This window comes from Vipera ursinii (assembly GCF_947247035.1).
Source record: "Vipera ursinii genome assembly, chromosome: 2".
Taxonomy (NCBI): Eukaryota; Metazoa; Chordata; class Lepidosauria; order Squamata; family Viperidae; genus Vipera; species Vipera ursinii.
In genome coordinates, this window is record NC_139513.1 from 198,234,878 (window position 1) to 198,253,314 (window position 18,437).

General features: G+C 39.0%; 1 protein-coding gene across 3 annotated transcripts in view; it reads right to left on the reverse strand.

The window, feature by feature from the left end:
• Nucleotides 1-6,191: 6,191 nt before the first annotated feature.
• Nucleotides 6,192-18,437, reverse strand: part of GNE (glucosamine (UDP-N-acetyl)-2-epimerase/N-acetylmannosamine kinase) — a 53,348-nt gene continuing 41,102 nt past the window's right edge. For all 3 annotated transcript variants that reach the window (XM_083353726.1, XM_083353725.1, XM_083353727.1), the window contains exons 7-12: nucleotides 18,115-18,325; nucleotides 15,042-15,171; nucleotides 13,470-13,691; nucleotides 12,673-12,855; nucleotides 9,602-9,718; nucleotides 6,192-6,773 (exon numbers count right to left, since the gene is read on the reverse strand). In XM_083353726.1, coding sequence (XP_083209852.1) covers nucleotides 6,538-6,773; nucleotides 9,602-9,718; nucleotides 12,673-12,855; nucleotides 13,470-13,691; nucleotides 15,042-15,171; nucleotides 18,115-18,325 — 1,099 coding nt within the window. In that variant the 3' untranslated portion in view covers nucleotides 6,192-6,537. The remainder of the gene's footprint in view (nucleotides 6,774-9,601; nucleotides 9,719-12,672; nucleotides 12,856-13,469; nucleotides 13,692-15,041; nucleotides 15,172-18,114; nucleotides 18,326-18,437) is intronic.

Genomic DNA, 18,437 nt, shown 5'->3' on the forward strand with positions numbered 1-18,437 from the left:
AATGGCAGTGCTTAAAGAAGGGGACCTGGAGCACACCCACCCTATTTAACCCAGGATAGGCAGAATACCATTTGGGAGGTGATTCTGCAGCTAACCTAGCCCTGTACTGTGCAGTGCTTTAAAAATATTCTTCATTTATGTTGGCCAGTTCTAGAATTCTATAGCAAGCATGGCTGGTGCTGGGAATTGAAGTTTGTACATCTGTGGGTGGCCAGAGCAGGGAGGGCTATACTGTGACAGGTAACATAATTTGTATTCCTGAAAGTTTTTTATTTATTTTATTTATTTATTTTTGGGACTTATATGCCGCCCTATCTCCCGAAGGACTCAGGGCGGCTAACAACAATAAAAACAACAATACAAAAGTTAAGAGAAATTAAATAAACAGCCCCAAAATAAATTAACTAAGCAATTAAAAATGAAAACATTTTAAAAACCCGTCATCAGTCCAGGTCAGCCTGATGAAAAAGGAAAGTTTTGAGGTCGCGGCGAAAGGACCGGAGATCCGGGGCCATCCGGAGCTCAAGTGGGAGTTGGTTCCACAGGGCTGGCGCTCCCACAGAGAAGGCCCTCCCCCTGGGGGTCGCCAGCCAACATTGTCTAGCCGACAGCACCCTGAGGAGGCCCTCTCTGTGTGAGCGCACTGGGCGATGGGAAGTCGTCCCCGGCAGCAGACGGTCCTGCAAATATCCCGGGCCTAGGCCATGTAGGGCTTTAAAGGTAAGTACCAGCACCTTAAATCTCACCCGGAAGACAACCGGTAACCAATGCAGCTCACGCAGGAGGGGTGTAATATGGGAGTATCGGGATGCTCCCATCACTACCCGCGCGGCTGCATTCTGCACCAGCTGGAGCCTCTGGGTGGTTTTCAAGGGCAGCCCCATGTAGAGAGCATTGCAGTAGTCTATCCGGGAGGTAACGAGTGCGTGAGTGACAGGGCATCTCGGTCCAGATAGGGGCGCAACTGGCGCACCAGGCAAACCTGGGCAAATGCCCCCCTGGCCACGACTCCAATATGATCTTCATCATAGGTTGAATTCATCATAGGTTAATTCCATCATAGGTTGAAACTGGATCATGCTTTGTCTTAAATATCAGCCACAATTTTTTTTTACATTTCCCCCCCACACACACACACTTTGTAGTTAGCTTAATGAGTTCCAAAGAATCAGAAAATCTTGAATTTCAAAATATCTGTTGCTATGAGGACCCAGATTGTTGGGGTAATTAAGCTGACTTTGTAATAATGCCGCTTGGGGTGTGTGTGAAAGCCCTAATAAGCAGGCATATACATAGAATGAAGGCTACTGCTAAGCTTGTAAGCCGCCCTGAGTCTTCGGAGAAGGGCGGGATATAAATGGAATTAAAATAAAATAATAAGATTGAAATTTTATTTACAAAAAAATCATATTTATTTTTGACACATTTGATATATACATATTTTAGTCGCCCAAAACACATAGGATGACTTTTTCCTATACCAAAAAAAAGCACTATCTTTTTTGTTGCTTCATTTTGTCATATTCTCTGCCCTCGTGGTTTTAATTTAAAACTACAATGTCAAGTATTAGAGCAGGGGTGTCAAACTCAATTTCATTGAGGGCCGCATCAGCATTGCGGTTGCCCTCAGGGGGCCGGGTGGTTGTGGCCAGGGTGGGTGCGGCCTACTGGGTGGGTGTGGCTAGAGTGGGTGTGGCCTACTGGGTGGGCATGGCCAGCTCTACATCGTTCGCATCAAGGGTGCCTATGGGGGCCTGGGCAGGAGTGGGACAAATCTGGGGGTCTCTGGCAGAAGGAGGGTCTCTGGGCCAGGGCCAAGGCAATGGGGGCCGTTCCCTCACTGTTTCCAGGATGGCTTCGTGGGCCACATGAAACCTCTTCGCGGGCCGGATCCGGCCCCCGGGCCTTGTGTTTGACATGTCTGTATTAGAGACTTGTACTATCCTTTCCTCCTGGTTTAACTGTCTTCTCCAATACTTTTTCAGCTATGGGAGTAAAATTAACTGAAGAGGTCTATAAGAGATAGTTTTTAAAGAAAGGGATTATGCCTGATTATGAAGGGTGGGAAAACCTAGAATCTGATGATAGTATCAGGTTTCAGACATTGAGGATAAGGGAGATATTCCTACAGTAGTTGCTTCTAAAACAACATTAAGTAGAAGTTGAGGAAGTTACATTTTATACAGTTCTTAAGTATGCAAAACCTTTGGAATTAAACAATTCCTTTCTGAATAATTGATGAAGGTTATTGGTCAATTAACTTTAATCACAAAAGGTGTAAACTGTTATTACATCATAGTTAGAGCTTATTAATAAGCTTTTCAGATTCCTTCAAGATCAACAGCCATTTCCAGAGACTTAGAAATAAATTTTGTACAATTGATCTTGATCTAAAAGTAACCCTTATCCTATCAAACTATCCTCTGATTTTGGTTTAATATTTAGGAATTTTATAGTAGTGGGCTATGATAAAATCATGTAGATGTTATGTTTCTCAAACTAATAGCTGGATAAATAAGATAATGGAAACTTGATATATACATATAATTTTAATTTGAATCTTTGATATTTAGCTTGAAGTCACTTAGATTTAACAACATTTAGAATGTACAGAACTAATCATTATTTTAATAAGGCAACAGAGAAAACCATACTTTTCATGCCAACAAGAAATAGAAAAGTGCTAAATTTCAGCATTTTATTTTTATACATATAACATAGGCAGATGTAAAGATGTCTTCCTTTCCCAATTAAAAAAGTGATGATGCAGGAGCTATGCTGAACTAAACAACAAATATTAAGATCTATTCAATTTAAGACAAGTTTTGCTTTTAAAGTAATGCTACTGGGAATCATAAACATTTTTCACTGGTGCTTATCAAACTCTCAATATACAGTTGAGCCAACACTTGTCAAATTTAATAAAGCAGGCAAGGAGCCTCTTAAAAATTCAGTACTAACATGAATGAAACCATTATTAACCACATAAAATGAACGTTACTTAACCACATAAACACATCTGCACCGTAGTTTAGAGATGCAGCAATGCCCTTTGTTGAGATTTATCTCTGCTAGATTAGCAGTTAAAGACATGGTATCGTTAGTCTTATCTTTCATACTGAGACTAGTATGCTGGGGCATTCTGGGAATTATTAGACAATATATTATATTATCTTGGGATAGGTGCTTTAGGAATTTCTGTCCTCCCAAAGATGATTGGCACTGCTCAGAGCAAAAGCCCCAAGAAAAAAGTCTTCAAGTCTCACCAGAGGTAAACTGAAGCCACAACAGCCCTACTTGCACTATATCATTATCATTTAGTGCTGAACTTGGATGTTTCCTTCATGGTTTAAAAGCCAAGTGAGCACAGCACTACATTCCTTTTCCATTCCATCTAATGCCAAACTATTTTTTTTTACAAACAAAAAGCCACCCCAAAAACGACAACTTCACTATTTTGGAATAACATGAAGAAGAAACTGGCTTGATGAAACTTGGTTTACTAAGTGGATTAGGCTTCCAAGAGGACATGGAAAGTCGAATCTGTTTCTATAAGGCTGTTCTTTTGTTTCCCTTGCCTACATGTCCCAGAGGCTGAGCTTAACTGCACACGCAACTTGTTCAGGTAAGAAAACAGACATAATCCCAAACAATAATTTTTACATTGGTGGTAGCTTCAGTGCAGGGTACTTGTAACAATTCAATTTTTCTTATCAACTGTAGTTGTGGGAAGAAATGTTAGTAAAATGTATACTTCTTTCCCACACTCTTCAGGGGTGCAGATTCAATTTGAGAAAGCCTTAAATGTTAGCAATCTGTTCCAGTCTGAAAGGTGTATGCAGTGACTATTGTCACTGTTTTCATCCCACTTGCCTAACTGAACAAAACTGACAACAAAAACGCAATTTCATGTGTTTTCCAATTTCTTTCATACAGAAAAACAGGGTGAGATTTAGCACTCCTACGAGAATTGCTGAAAACTTAAGTTGTGTATTTTGCAAAATGCTCCTTTGAACTCCAAAACAAAATATAAAATCAAAATCTTTTGAGACGCTCAAGCTTTCTTCAAAGTAGCTGTTGTTTCAGGATGAAAATGAACCCTCTTCATTTAAGCTGAACCCTCTGCTTTATAGAAGTGTGTGTGTATTCCTTGATAAGATTAAAAATGTGAATCCCAGGCATGTTAAAATTAACAAACTAAACGAACACTGGGATGGAATAAGAAAAACTAAAACAGTTTTTATTGCTAAAAGATCAAGCTTTTGTTGGCTAACTGCCAATGTCGTCAGGATGGAACGCTGGGGTGGGGAGATCGCGTTTATACTGTTGGTGTCTGCACTCTGTTCATGGAGCACGTCACCGATCTGTTTGTTGAGGTCGGCCGTATTTCTTTGAGTTGTTGCGCATCCATTTTGGGGGGATGTAGTTGTCTCTGGGTATCTGTTGTTAAAAGTGAATTGCTGATAGTTCCATGTGTTGTAGCCATAGCTCTAGTCATGAACAATGACACCATTGTGAACTCCTCTAGTGAATTTTTAGAGAAAATTAGATCCGTCAGCATAGAGGAGGGGGAGATCATGGTTTCCTATGATGTCACCTCCCTATTCACCTCAATTCCACAAGACTTAGCACTTGCTGTAATTGGGGACCGCTTGCAACAGCAGGGAGCGGGGCAGCATCAAGATTCACTTAGCAACGAAGATCTGCTTCATCTTACGTCCCTACGCCTGAAAACGTTTTTTACGTTTCAAGGCACCATTTATGAACAGGTGAAGGGTACCCCTATGGAGTCCCCCATCTCTGGTGTCATTGCAGAGGCAGTCCTGCAACAGTTAGAGACTCGGGTGATGTCCACGTATAGTCCCAGGTTTTGGGTGACATACGTGGACGACACCTTTGTGATCGTCAAAAGGCAGGACAAGGACAGCCGACTAATCCACAAACAATAACCCCATCAACCAATCAACATGTAACAACACAGCCAACCAACCCGCTTACAGCAACCAAGCCAGCAACCCACACACCTCCACCAATATTTATAGAGATGGCAGCTCCGATCACGCTTTGCTCGCACAAGCACGAAGCCAAAGACACCAGCCTGAAGATGACGAGTGGGACCTTGTCGAAACGTTGCCAAGACACTATCAATCTTACACGGGAAAAGACCCGAATATGCCAAGACCTACATACCTGTACCTGTGAAAATCTACGAAAACATATATATATTTATGTACGTATGTGTATAGATAGATAGATCGATAATGTATGTATAGATAGATAGATAGATTAGATATAGACACATATATATATATATATATATATATATATACATATATATATACACACATATATATATACACACACATATATATACACACATATATATACATATATATACATATATATACATATATATGTATACATATATATATATATATATATATACACACACATATATACATATATACATATGTATACATATATATATATATATATATATATATATATATATATATATATATACACATATTATATATGTACATATTATATATGTACATATTATATATATAATATACATATATATATATATATTATATATATATATATGGTTCAAAATAGGACAAAATAGGGAAATAGCACAAAATAGGGAAAGGCAAATATTCCTTTGGAATACAAGAATATGTATGGCATTTGACATATGAGAGCCAGCTAAAAGAACCAAAAGTGCTTGTTAAAATCTGGAGAAGGAGCTCAAACTTTCATACAGAAATCCATCTTACTTTCTTTCACATGGGTGACATTTTACACCCTGTATTTTCAAAACTCAATTATTTACAGCAAAGAACACCAAAACCAGGTGGTAGGAATCACAATTCAGAGGATGTATATAAAATATGCCTTTTATGGGGTTCTAGGTTACAGCTGCCGTAACTGCTGGCCAACATAATTGACAATTGTGATCATTCTATAATTCAGTATTTGTGAAGGGCATTTCTGAAAGGAAAGCACTATGAAAGTGAACATGTATGTGCAGCATATGTAATCATCCTAATAAGGATTATATTCTAATTAATGTACTCATTGATAGTCACATCATAATGCTGGGTATTTTAACCATGAGATATTTCCAATTTCTCTCACACAGAGATAATACCTGCCCAGCTCTGCAGAGATGGAAATGGTTACATATATCTGTCAGGGATATTTCTTTACTTGCTTAACAAAGGTCTGCTTACTGAAATTACCACCTACTGAGAAAAACAGTTTGAAAATACATTAGGAAGAAGAACATTGAGCTTTCCTTTTTACAAACTGTAGCTCCCAAGAAGTATTTAGTTTCATTTTGTCTACAAGAGAGTCCTCTTCTGAGCCGTGTTTCTTCCAACGTATAAAAGTAGCAATTAAATAAAGGGAACGATTTTTTATGGTGAGGTTTCCATAAAATCGTATGAAACAACCCCCCAAATCCCCAACATCAGTAGGAAATATTTTTCCTGTGATAAACTTCATAAGGATTTCTACTTTTCCCCCAGGTGTTTAGCATATCCTGCGTGTTGTATAATCCAGAACCATGCTAGCGGCTCCAAGCAAGGCAGGATCACTCAGGTCTGAGACAACCACATTCACTGCCTGGACAGAGAATAACGCTCGCTGACGGATCACATCTTTGACAACATGGACATAATGACTTGCCAAGACGCCAGAAAGTATCACCAGGGAAGGGCTAATGGTGTGCAGAACATTAACAATTCCAAGACCCAGGGCTGTTCCTGCTGTGAGGGAAGAATGGAAACATGAGTCAGGGAGAACATAGGAATTGAAGTTACATAAGAAAGAAACTCTTTACCGATAGAAGAGAATATCTGCAGCTCAGGGTTGAAATGAGGGGTCCTTGGTGTTCTCTGAGCTTGGTGGTTTCCTTGCAGATGTTTCATTACCAAGCTAAGTAACATCTTCAGCGCTAGAACATCCTCCTATTACCTAATTTGGTAATGAAATGTCTGCAAGAAAATCACCAAGCTCAGAGAACACCAAGGACCACACAAGAAACTCTTTCCTTATTATATACTAGCCTTTCCATCTGAGTTCTTGCCAGATATTGGAACTAAAACATCCATCTTACTTTTGCCAATGCTAGCAAGGAATTCTTGGAAATGTAATCCCAACACGTGCTGCTTTATGGCTACATTTCCCCCCCCACCTTACTATCTTCTCTAACTGAATAGAATGTGCACAACTCTTATTGGTAAGAGGACCATAAATTAGCAACTGCCTCTTTCGCACCACTTTCGACTGTCCAAAATAAAGCAATTATCTACCTTATGTGACTTCATTCTGAGTCACGTAAAAGCTTAACCAATCATGATAAAAACAAATCTCTTCTATGCAATATAACATGCTTATACTCCAAAACATTACCGATGTTTTGTATCTTTACAAATTCGTTGGCTATTTTTGAGAACTGACAATTAAAATAAAGAGTAAAACATAATATGCTGAGATGAAAGAAAAAATTGGAGAAAAAGTTCTAAGTATGGGATTCAAAGTAGCACTGTAGAGTTTCAAAGTAAATATGATTTCACTGATAAAAAAATTATTTCATGACAGTCAGAAATATGCCTGTACAATTCAAATTCCTGTTTTCCATTGTCTGTTAAACCATCCAATATGGACTCTAGAGATAAGACACAGGTGTGAGGGTGAATCTTTCAGAGACGCCTGAGGGGAAGGAGAAGTTTAGGTCTGAGCAATAACAACCATAGTAACCATAATGGTGTGGGGCTGGGTTGGTACCTTGCAGTCAGTTTTGCCTCCCAAGTAACCCCTGCAATTTTTGTGTGAACATTTTCAGAAATGGTCTGCCACGGGCTTCTTCCTAAAGTTGTGTGAGAGAGAATGGCCTGAATTTATCAGCCAGCTTTGTGTTTAAGGCAGGACTAGAATTCATAGCTCCCAACTTCTATCCCAATGCCTAAAATCATAGCAACAGCAATAGCACCTAGATTTATATACCGCTTCACAGTGCTTTACAGCCTTCTCTAAGCGATTTACAAAGTCAGCATATTGTGCCCAACAATCTGGGTGCTCATTTTACCAACCTCAGAAGGATAGAAGGCTGAGTCGATCTTGAGCTGGTCAGGATCAACTCCTGGCGGTGAGCTGAATTAGCCTGCAATTCTGCATTCTAATCACTGCATCACCATGGCTCCTCATAATAATCATAATCATAATAATCATTATATTAAATTGGTTCTCAGTAATTCTAATAATGCTTCAAGTTTTTTTTAAAAGTGCTTCCAACTATTCTTTGGATTAAGATTATATAGAAATGTTGCTTTAGGCACAAATATACCTTTCTTAAAATTGGATTGAGTCTATTTTCACAGGAGCTATCAAAAAGAGAAGTATCCAACATGGTTTCTACTACATTCAGATTACCTAAACAGGCTTCAGTAAAATCTCTTAAGTTTTCAAAGATTAGATTCTATGATAGCAAGTATGCTTCAACAAAATTTAAACGAGGGCTTGTCCTCCAAAGAAACAGAAATTAAGACTGCTCTCCGTTAATAAAAAGGCTCGCTTTCCTATTCTACTGATAGACTTCTTCTACTAACAGGAGAATACTAGCTGAATACTCGCCAGACAGCTTGGTTTTATGGTAATGAGATGCTCTAAGTCAGACATGTCAAACACAAGGCCCGGGGGCCGGATCCGGCCCGCGAAGAGGTTTCATGTGGCCCACGAAGCCATCCTGGAAACAGTGAGGGAACGGCCCCCATTGCCTTGGCCCTGGCCCAGAGACCCTCCTTCTGCCAGAGACCCCCAGATTTGTCCCACTCCTGCCCAGGCCCCCATAGGCACCCTTGATGCGAACGATGTAGAGCTGGCCATGCCCACCCAGTAGGCCACACCCACTCTAGCCACACCCACCCAGTAGGCCGCACCCACCCTGGCCACAACCACCCGGCCCCCTGAGGGCAACCGCAATGCTGATGCGGCCCTCAATGAAATTGAGTTTGACACCCCTGCTCTAAGTTGTAGAGGCAATGTGGTTATCTTGTTCTACCAAAGAGTCAACGTGTTTTGCCTCAATAAAGCGCTGGGTGTTACCCCAAAACCTCAACTCTCTCTCCCCAATCTCCTGGGAAAAGTTCTGTTCATCTGCCAAACAATTGCAACTGCTAGTACAAGCCTTAGAAACAAGTGAAGCAAAACAAAGTAGTCACTTTAGTTTCAGATGTAAAAATGTGAGCAGGGCTACAAGGAACAACAAGGTGATTCTGGTGAACCATTACCACAGTAAATAATCTATCAAAGCTTTGCACAATGTATTGAAGATGATTCTCTGCATATCTAACTGTATTTCCCCCCACACACACACACACACACATTTTATCTATTCTTACCTTGCCTGGTCTATTTTTCCCCCCCTCTCCTTGCATTTCCCAAAGAAAGTTAAAACGTTATCGGGAGAAAGAAAAGGCCTATTTTTGGTATTGTTTTATAACAGAAGCAAGCAATGATGATGCTACAGCAGTAGCAATATTTGCCACTAGCCAATATTCTAGCAAAGATTTCAGTCTTACGTTTATATTTTTACCTGTTCTAACAATATTGTCAGCTTTTGGGTTTCCTAGTTTAGCTGCCTGAATAAGATGTGCAGCAGTTATTGTATCTTCTTTTTTCATAGACATGTCTCCAATCAATAATGAGTCCTCTGTTTGGAGAAAAAAAATGGAAGAAAGCAGAATTAGTAGTTAGGAAGCAAAACAGACAATGCTGATTATTACATTTTACCAATCATTTTTAAAAAATCACAAAGAATCTAATCTACCTATGTCATACAATAAAATTAATTTTGCCACATCTTTTTCCATAAATGAAGTTTTATCTCTCTTTTTTTGGCGTAAAATCCCACTGGTTTCCTACAGATGTAAAATGATTCCACATAAATATGTACTAGGAAATAGTGGAACAGACCTAATCTGATATTTCTTTTTTAACCAGCAAACTGACTAAGCAATGCAAATGCAGATTTAACCCTCATTGTCCTGATGCTGGATTTTATTTTAGTTCAGTCCTTAAAATGTTCTTGGCATGGCCAAGGAAATCCACTTTCTTTTTTCTTTTTAGATTTACAAATGTAACTTTCAATTCATGCAATTGCCTATAAATGCACTTACTGTACTCATAACCACATATTTATACATTTTATTAAGATTTTATTATAATAGAAAAATGTAATATAAATTAAACTTAAAAGAAAGAATGGAAGATAGAAAGGAGTAAAAAGTACAAAAAAAGAGAAAAGTAAGAATATAATAAAGAAAAATATATAATGAAGTGACTTCCATCTTCATCACAGCAACTATAGACTAATTTAGTGACTCTCCACTCTCTCTGAAGTTACATTTATTTATTTATTTATTTATTATTTATTGAGTTTATATACCGCCCTATTCCCGTAGGACTCAGGGCGGTTTACAAGGCAATTAAAACATAAAATACAAAAATTAAAATCAGTTAAAACAATTAATTAAATTTAAGCCCTAAAAATTAAAGTCTAAAATCCAATTAAAAATGAAAAACCCTTCAGTCTGGGCCAGACAGCTCGAAGAGCCAGGTTTTCAGGTCCCGGCGAAATGAACAAAGGTCGGGGGCAATCCTAAGTTCCGTGGGTAGTTGGTTCCATAGGGCTGGCGCAGCCACAGAGAACGCCTTCCCCCTGGGAATAACCCGCCAGCATTCCTTAACCGGCGGTACCCTGAGAAGGCCCTCCCTATGGGAGCGCACAGGACGAAGGGAAGTTGATGCCAGCAGCAGGTGTTCCCTTAGATAGTCTGGACCCAAGCCATTTAGGGCTTTATAGGTCATCACCAGCACCTTTATCTCATACCCTATTTCTTATCTATGAAAAATCCATTAAACATAATCTTTTCAGGCCTGATATCAGCAGAAAGTACATGAAAGGTAGCCAGAAGTAACAACATATTTTGTTCAAACTTTGATGAAACAAATCAACTTTATATTACTTCCTTTCACTTTCATCTTTAGTTCATTCAAATATTGCCATAGGATTTGATTTCTCTTCATTTTTTCCTTGTCCCATCATCAAGAGTTCTTCCCTCTTGAAATCCTAGTTCAACAAAATTCTCCTAAATCCAGAACACTCTCTTGATTTGTAGTTTGTATCTCAAATTTTAAAATCTGACAATTTTTGTTGTAGATCTGGTAAAAGATCCTTTTCTAAATTATGAACTTCCCGTCAGCTGTAAATCCACTTTTGATGCCAACTCCATCTTGTCACATAGTTTGTTCTACATCTGACATTTCTTCATAGTCTGTCCATAGAAGCAGACATCATGACTAACATTGTTGATATTGTGGCTACTGTTATCTAATTCCATCCTTCCAAAGTCTCCTCCAGTATTTTTATGGACAAAATGTTTTGCACCATCTACTGGCTTTTATATCTTTCCTCTTTCTAAAATCTTTAGTCCCCTCTAGTGTCCAGTTTTTGAAATCATGAAATTGTTCATCATTGTAATGACTTATGTAAACTAAAAGAGATCTATTTCCTCCAAGAGGATGTTTGTAGTTTATAATTAATTCTAAAATTTTAGTTTAAAAGTTTTGGTATTCTAATTTATCTGGACTCTTATTCCATTTATAACATTCTAAATCAAAGCCTTATTTAGGTTTTTGCTCTTTATTTCAGTTTCTTTACATTCTTAAGCTTTCTTTTGTTCACGACTGAAAGCAGATGGACCCAGCTTTTTCAAACTTGTCTTTGAAATCAGATTAGTTTGAATTATAGAAAAGCAGCCTAGATTACAAGGTACAAATATATTTAAGTGGATTTACTCATTAGCATGTGATGGATAAATTGCAATAAAAAAGGCATTTTCTATGTTCCATCTGCAGCATTCTTCCTCAAAGAGGAATACAGTGTGGAAATGGGGACACTGAAAATTTTCAGATCAGACTTTTATACAGGTAGTTCTCAACTTACGACAACAATTGAGCCCAAAATTTCTGTTGCTAAGCAAGGTATTTCTTAAGTGAGTTTTGCCCCATTTTATAATTTTTCTTGCCACCGTTGTTAAGAGAACCACTTCAGTTGTGAACTTAGTAACCTGGTTGTCCAGTGAATCTGGCTTCCCCCTTGACTTTGGCCTGTCAGGTCGCAAAAGGGGATCACATGACCCCAGGATGCTGCAACCGTCATAGATATGAGTCAGTGGCCAAGCATTTGAATTTTGATTACGTGACCACGGGAATGCCGCAATGGTCGTTAAATGTGGAAAAAAATGGTCACTTTGTAACTTTGTGCTGTTGTATCTTTGAACAGTCACTAAACGAATGGTTGTAATTTATCAATATTTTTTTTTCAAGGACTACCTGCATATCTTGATCAAGGTAGCTAATGTAGTCAGTGTGTATACTGGCATGCCAGTAGATTTGCTTTTCAGCTAAGCTTCCATTAATTCATTTGGCTTCGGGAAACAAAGTTCACACCTGTAAAAGCAGAAGTATGCATTTCTGCTACCTTACATGGTGGTTATTAAATGACAAGTGTATTGTTATGTAAACTTTTTTTTAGGCTGCTTACACTTATGCACATCCTACTAGTGAACCTGGGCATAAGTAACAGGACGGCACCTTACTTACCGTCGTGTAATTTCTTGGCTTCTCTCTGCAAGGCTATCCCAGAAGCATAGGCTTCTATGCAGCCATGGTTCCCACACAGGCACTCTGGCCCATCCATGGCTACCACAATGTGCCCAAGCTCAGCAGCACAAAAAGAACTGCCGTGAATTAATTCATTTTGATGAATGATGCCACCACCGATACCTGAAAGAAAAATATCAGGACGCTGTCGCTGAACTCTGAAGACCAGAAAATATGTAGCATTCCAAAAGAATCATTTGTCATAGGCAAATGTACAATCACACTTGATTGCCCAGACTTTTCTTGAGTGCTTCTGTGTTTGATGGTGCTCTGTCCATCCAATTTATTTTTCAATTTATCACCCTCACTCCCATTCTCTCTTGGTCCATTCTTGTTTGATACTCTTCAGCTTGTCTGTTTATCCAACGCTCCATTTATCCAGTTTTTCCTCTGCCCCGCCCCCCCGTCTTCGTAACATTATATTCTTAATATTGTGTTTAAGGACAATAATTGTGCAATTGTGGTGGCCACTGCCTGGTAATTTGCATCAGTTTCAATCTAATAAAATAAAGAGAAAACGAAAGGGAAGCTTCCTATGATTTGCACTGATCTCAATTCCCTGCCCAAATCTGAGATTTCCTGTCAGATTTAATCATGCGCCTGACAGCTGGATAGAGATTATAGCCATTTGCACCCGATCTCTTACAATAAATATAACATTTGAAAGTGGGAATATTACTTGATTCCAAAGGAGACTGAAAAAACGCTTGTTTTGGGAAGTCTGAGGAAACTGATACCTGTGCCAGTGATAACAGTTATGAAGTCTTCCACTCCTTTCCCATGTCCAAATTTTCTCTCCGCTAAAGCCGCACAGTTGCCATCGTTATCCACCCAGACTGGCAAATGCAGGGCGTCTGATATCGGCGTCCGCAGATCAACAGCGTTCCACTCCTGAATAAGTTTTGTGGAGTGAAGAACAACACCTTCTCGGGGATCTACTCTCCCACCTGTAGAAATGCCTGAGCCACACAGCATATTTCATGATATATGAAGAACAGGACAGGACTCTTATTAAATTCTAGCATATATTTTTTTTTAAAAAAATCCAAAATAAAGCTTTGTTAAGTGTTAGCTTCCCACTCAGAAACAAAGTTGAACAACTTCCCTCAACAATGAAACAACCTTGGTGGAGCAGTGGGCTAATGCCTCCTTAAGTAACACCAGCTGCCTGCAATGAGTGCAGGTTCGAGTCCCACCAGGCTCAAGGTTGACTCAGCCTCCCATCCTTCCGAGGTAGGTAAAATGAGGACCCAGATTGTTGGGGGCAATTAAGCTGACTTTGTAATAATGCCGCTTGGGGTGTGTGTGAAAGCCCTAACAAGCAGGCATATGCATAGAATGAAGGCTACTGCTAAGCTTGTAAGCCGCCCTGAGTCTTCGGAGAAGGGCGGGATATAAATGGAATTAAAATAAAATTAAATAAAAATAAACAAAGTTCAGCCTTTCTGTTTTACATTACTTTTCACTATTAAGAATTCTTCAATAAACCCCCAGATAAGTAAAGAACTGTTAGCATAGGGTCACTCATGCCACAATTTGCTGTTTAAATTTGCATGATCTAATAAGATGCGGAGACACCATTGTCTGAATTCACATATATCCTGTTCATTGTACCTCATCCATACTCACACACTCAAAATATAAGACAGTATTGAACAAAGAATACGAGACAGGAGAAAATCTTCAAAAAAATTTAGAGGTCAACAGGAGCTGTCCTGCTTATTTCAATGTAACACTGGATGCTCAGTCAGTGCCTTTTCTGCCTATTATAATTTTGAGAGGAAGACTATATATACAATTTTTAATTGCCTACAGAAGTACAACTTATGAAATATGCACGTGGCACGGAACTTGAGAATATTATTTATTTTTTTAGTGCCTCTGTGTCAGGTTTTGACTCCTGGATACTGCCTGGAGAAGTCCCTGCAGTTTTCTTGGGAAGGTTTTTCAGAGGTGTTTTGCTAATGCCTCCTCCTTCCTAGAACTAAGACAGAGTGACTGGACTACAGTCCCCCAGCTGGCTTTATGCCTAAGGCAGGGCTAGAACTCACACTCTCCCAGTTTCTAGCCTGGTGCCTTCACAAGTGCACCAAACTGGCTCTCTGAGATCTGTATACCGATTTTAATATATTAATTCGTTTTGCAGTCTATGAACACCAAGGTTATCTGTAAAATTCAGCACCCTGGCAAACAATTCCTTTTATTATATTTGAAATTAGGGGGTGGGGGGGTGGCACAGCGCTAATTCTTGCCTTGATTTCATAAAGCAAAAAATAAAATAAAAAAAATAGGATGCTTATGAAACTTACCTACACCCAGAATTCTGCAATTCAGGTCTACTGCTTCTGAGGCAGCTTCTATACACATCTTAAGGATCAGTTCTATTCTATCCTCGTACGTTTTAGGATTCAGTTGTGTGTATTTCTTAACTATTTCACCCTAAGTGAAAAGAAAAGCCCATCAAACCCTTATTTATTCTAAGTACTTCCTTCTGTCATAAAAGTGCTGTTCTCAAAAGACATCAAATACAAGCACAGAGCGATAAGACTACGTGCCGTCAAGTCATTGTCAATTCTTGCTGACCAATCAGAATCAAAACTGAAGAGACGAGACACGTATTCCGTGGAGCAAGCAAACACTATTCAGGTAGTCCTCAACTTACAGCCATCCGAAGTTACAGCGGCACTGGGAAAAGTGACTTATCGCTGTTTCTCACACTTGCGACCACTGCAGCATTCCCAGGCTCGTATGGTCACAATTCAAGCATTTGGCAACTGGCATGTATTTGGGATGGTTGCTGTGTCCTGGGGCCATGAGATCACCATTTGTAACCTTGCCAGTGGTTTCCAACAAGAAAGGAGTCAATGGGGGAAAACAGAGGATTGTGGTTAAAAAAATGTTGTAAAATGAGGTAAAACTCACTTAGCAACTGTCTTTCTTAGCAATGGAGATTTTGGGCTCAAGTGTGGGCGTACGTCGAGGACTAACTATATGAAAAGAGAAGTCTTTGTATGTATGTCTGCACTTTCTTGGCCACACAAACCGTATGCCCAACCTCAACCTCCGCTTATTTGCTGGCCTGCAAAAGGGATGCAAATGGTGGAGTCGATGCCTTTTGCAACAGGAAAAAAGAACGATGTAAGGCAATCCTGGTTTAAGACATTAAATTAAATTAAATTAATCTTATCAGTTAAAAAGCGAACCAAGCAAGAGTTTTCAGGGGACAAACATCCTGTTCTGAGGAGGCCTAAACATTATAGAAGGTGCTATTCTAAAAGAGGCTCCATTGCAGCCAAGGGAAAAATGGACCTAAACAATACCCACCAACTGCAATTTTACAATGTTTTTTTTTACAATGCTTATGTTAAAAATAGGGTTTTTTTTAGAAAAAAAAAGTTCAATTACAATTGGTTTTCAAATGACTGAGTATATGCAGTCCCAGGGCAGGTTTGCTACGACATGGGAGCCCAAGACCACATTGTGTGTAGCAGTGCAGAACAGAATTCCTATTGAAAATAATGGAATGTGCGGAAATGAATAGATTAACAATGATAATTAAAGATAAGACAGAGTCAGAGTATTATGAAATTTGGGGAAAATTTTTACGAGCGGGTGAAAAAGAGAATAGGCTTAAAAGACGGCTAACCCTAATTTAGATGGAAGAAAAATGAGGAGATAAGGAGGGAGACCCAGGCGACACAGTATTGCATAACCGGAGGTAGTATAAAAATTTATAGAAGTATATACCGAGAAGGCCAGATTTATAGAAATATTGACGTAACAGAAAATTAATGTTATCATGCCTATTATAGATATTGAAAATCTAAGGAGAGGAGCTGCTCGGACATTACCCCTGAATTGTATCGGAAGAGGAATGGGAGGGAAGAAAGGAGAGGAGAGAGGGAAGAGAGTAGAGGAGGGGGAAGGAAGTAGGAAGTTTGGAGGGAAAGAGGAGGAGAAGCGGGGAGAAACGGGAGGGGAGTGGTGAGGGAAAGAGGAGAGGAGAGAAAGAAGAGGGAAGTAGGAAAGAAAGGAGAAAGGGAAAAAGAAAGTAGAGAAGAGGAAAGAGAGAGGAGGAGGGTTACATGTATGTATCTATGTATTGCGGTATATTTGTTGACTTGTTTGTGGAAGAAACGGAAAAAGAAAAAGAAAAAAAGAACAGAATTCCTATTCAGCAATCATTCTTTCAATTCTTCATACTTTACATCAGGGGTCCTCAACCTTGGCAACTTTAAGACTTGTGGACTTCAACTCCCAGAATTCCTCAGCCAGCAAAGCTCCCAGGAATTCTGGGAGTTGAAGTCCACAAGTCTTAAAGATGCCAAGGTTGAGGACTCCTGTGTCAAGTTTCCGATGTATGGGCTTTTCAAGTGACTCTGAGGCATTGTTTATCTTAAAAGTCCTTTATTAGCCTAATACACTGGCAAATGCTTGCTCGAAGGAAGCTGGAATCTGAAATCTCCACCCCTTGCATAATATATTAAAACACAATTCTCCACCTTTCTAATTTTGTCATTAATCATATTCTCCAGTTAATTTAAAGAATCAGTTTCCCTTCCGTTAGAAAAGCCGCCAAGGTCTTATCTTCTCTAGTTAAAAATGGCCTTAAAAGGTGCAATCCTACTCATCCGCCCTCCCAACATTAAACTAACTTTCTTAAAGCAATACACAAGTTTAACATATGAAACGGCTACTTCTTCATTTCTTGTCAAGCAATAACATTCGATGTTAGCAGAGTTGACATCCTGCTTTTCATAGCACCACCCTATGTTTCCTGAATCAGGATGGATCGACACGACAAATCTTCATTTGGTTTTAGATCGCTGTTTCACTTAAACCAATTCATCGAATGTTTACATTGCACTATATCTGAAAATTGGAATTAATTAGTTGCATTTATATTCCACCTGTTACCCAGGACTCATGGTAGGGGTTCTAGTCTCATTTTACCTCTACAACAACCCTGTGGTGTAGGTTAGGCTGAAAGATAGTGAACGGACCTTAATCACTTTGCATACAAAACCCCAAAACATCTGTTATGTTTTTTAAGCATGTTTTATTTTATACAGAATTGATGCTGATCATATTTATTGGAGCAGTCTCTGTGTTATATTTTACATTATTTTTTCTCTTTACTTCTTCCACATGTCTTCTGGTATCAGAGGGGTTTTTTCCCCCTCTGAATATCTAATTTATTACCAACTTGCTACCCTCTTACAGGAAGCTGCCACATTTTAATAAGCTGGCATACAGGAATAGGATGCATTTTAAAATTATATTTGAAAGGTGAATTGATCATACTGCTTAAAATTATAAGCGTGTATATTCTCAGCAAGACATCCCCCTGTGGATACATAAACCATTCTGATTTATAATTACCTTCATGCTGACAATTGCTACTCGGAGATTTGTTCCACCCAGATCCACTGCCAGGGCACTCTGGGTTTCTAAGATATGATCAATATCTTGGGAAATACTTTCTTTTACAGTGGGGAAGCAGAATTTCTTCTGAAGGGGTTCCTCGAGGTCAATAGATTTAAGGAACTTCAGAATTCTTGGGACAGCATTTCCATCGCCATATATTTTTGAACTGTAACATCAAATGGAAGCAATTGTAACATTTCAAAACAGAAGGAAAATATCTTACAAGCCAAACTTATGCATTCAGATTGTGAGTAGGAAAAAAAATAAATATACTGTTA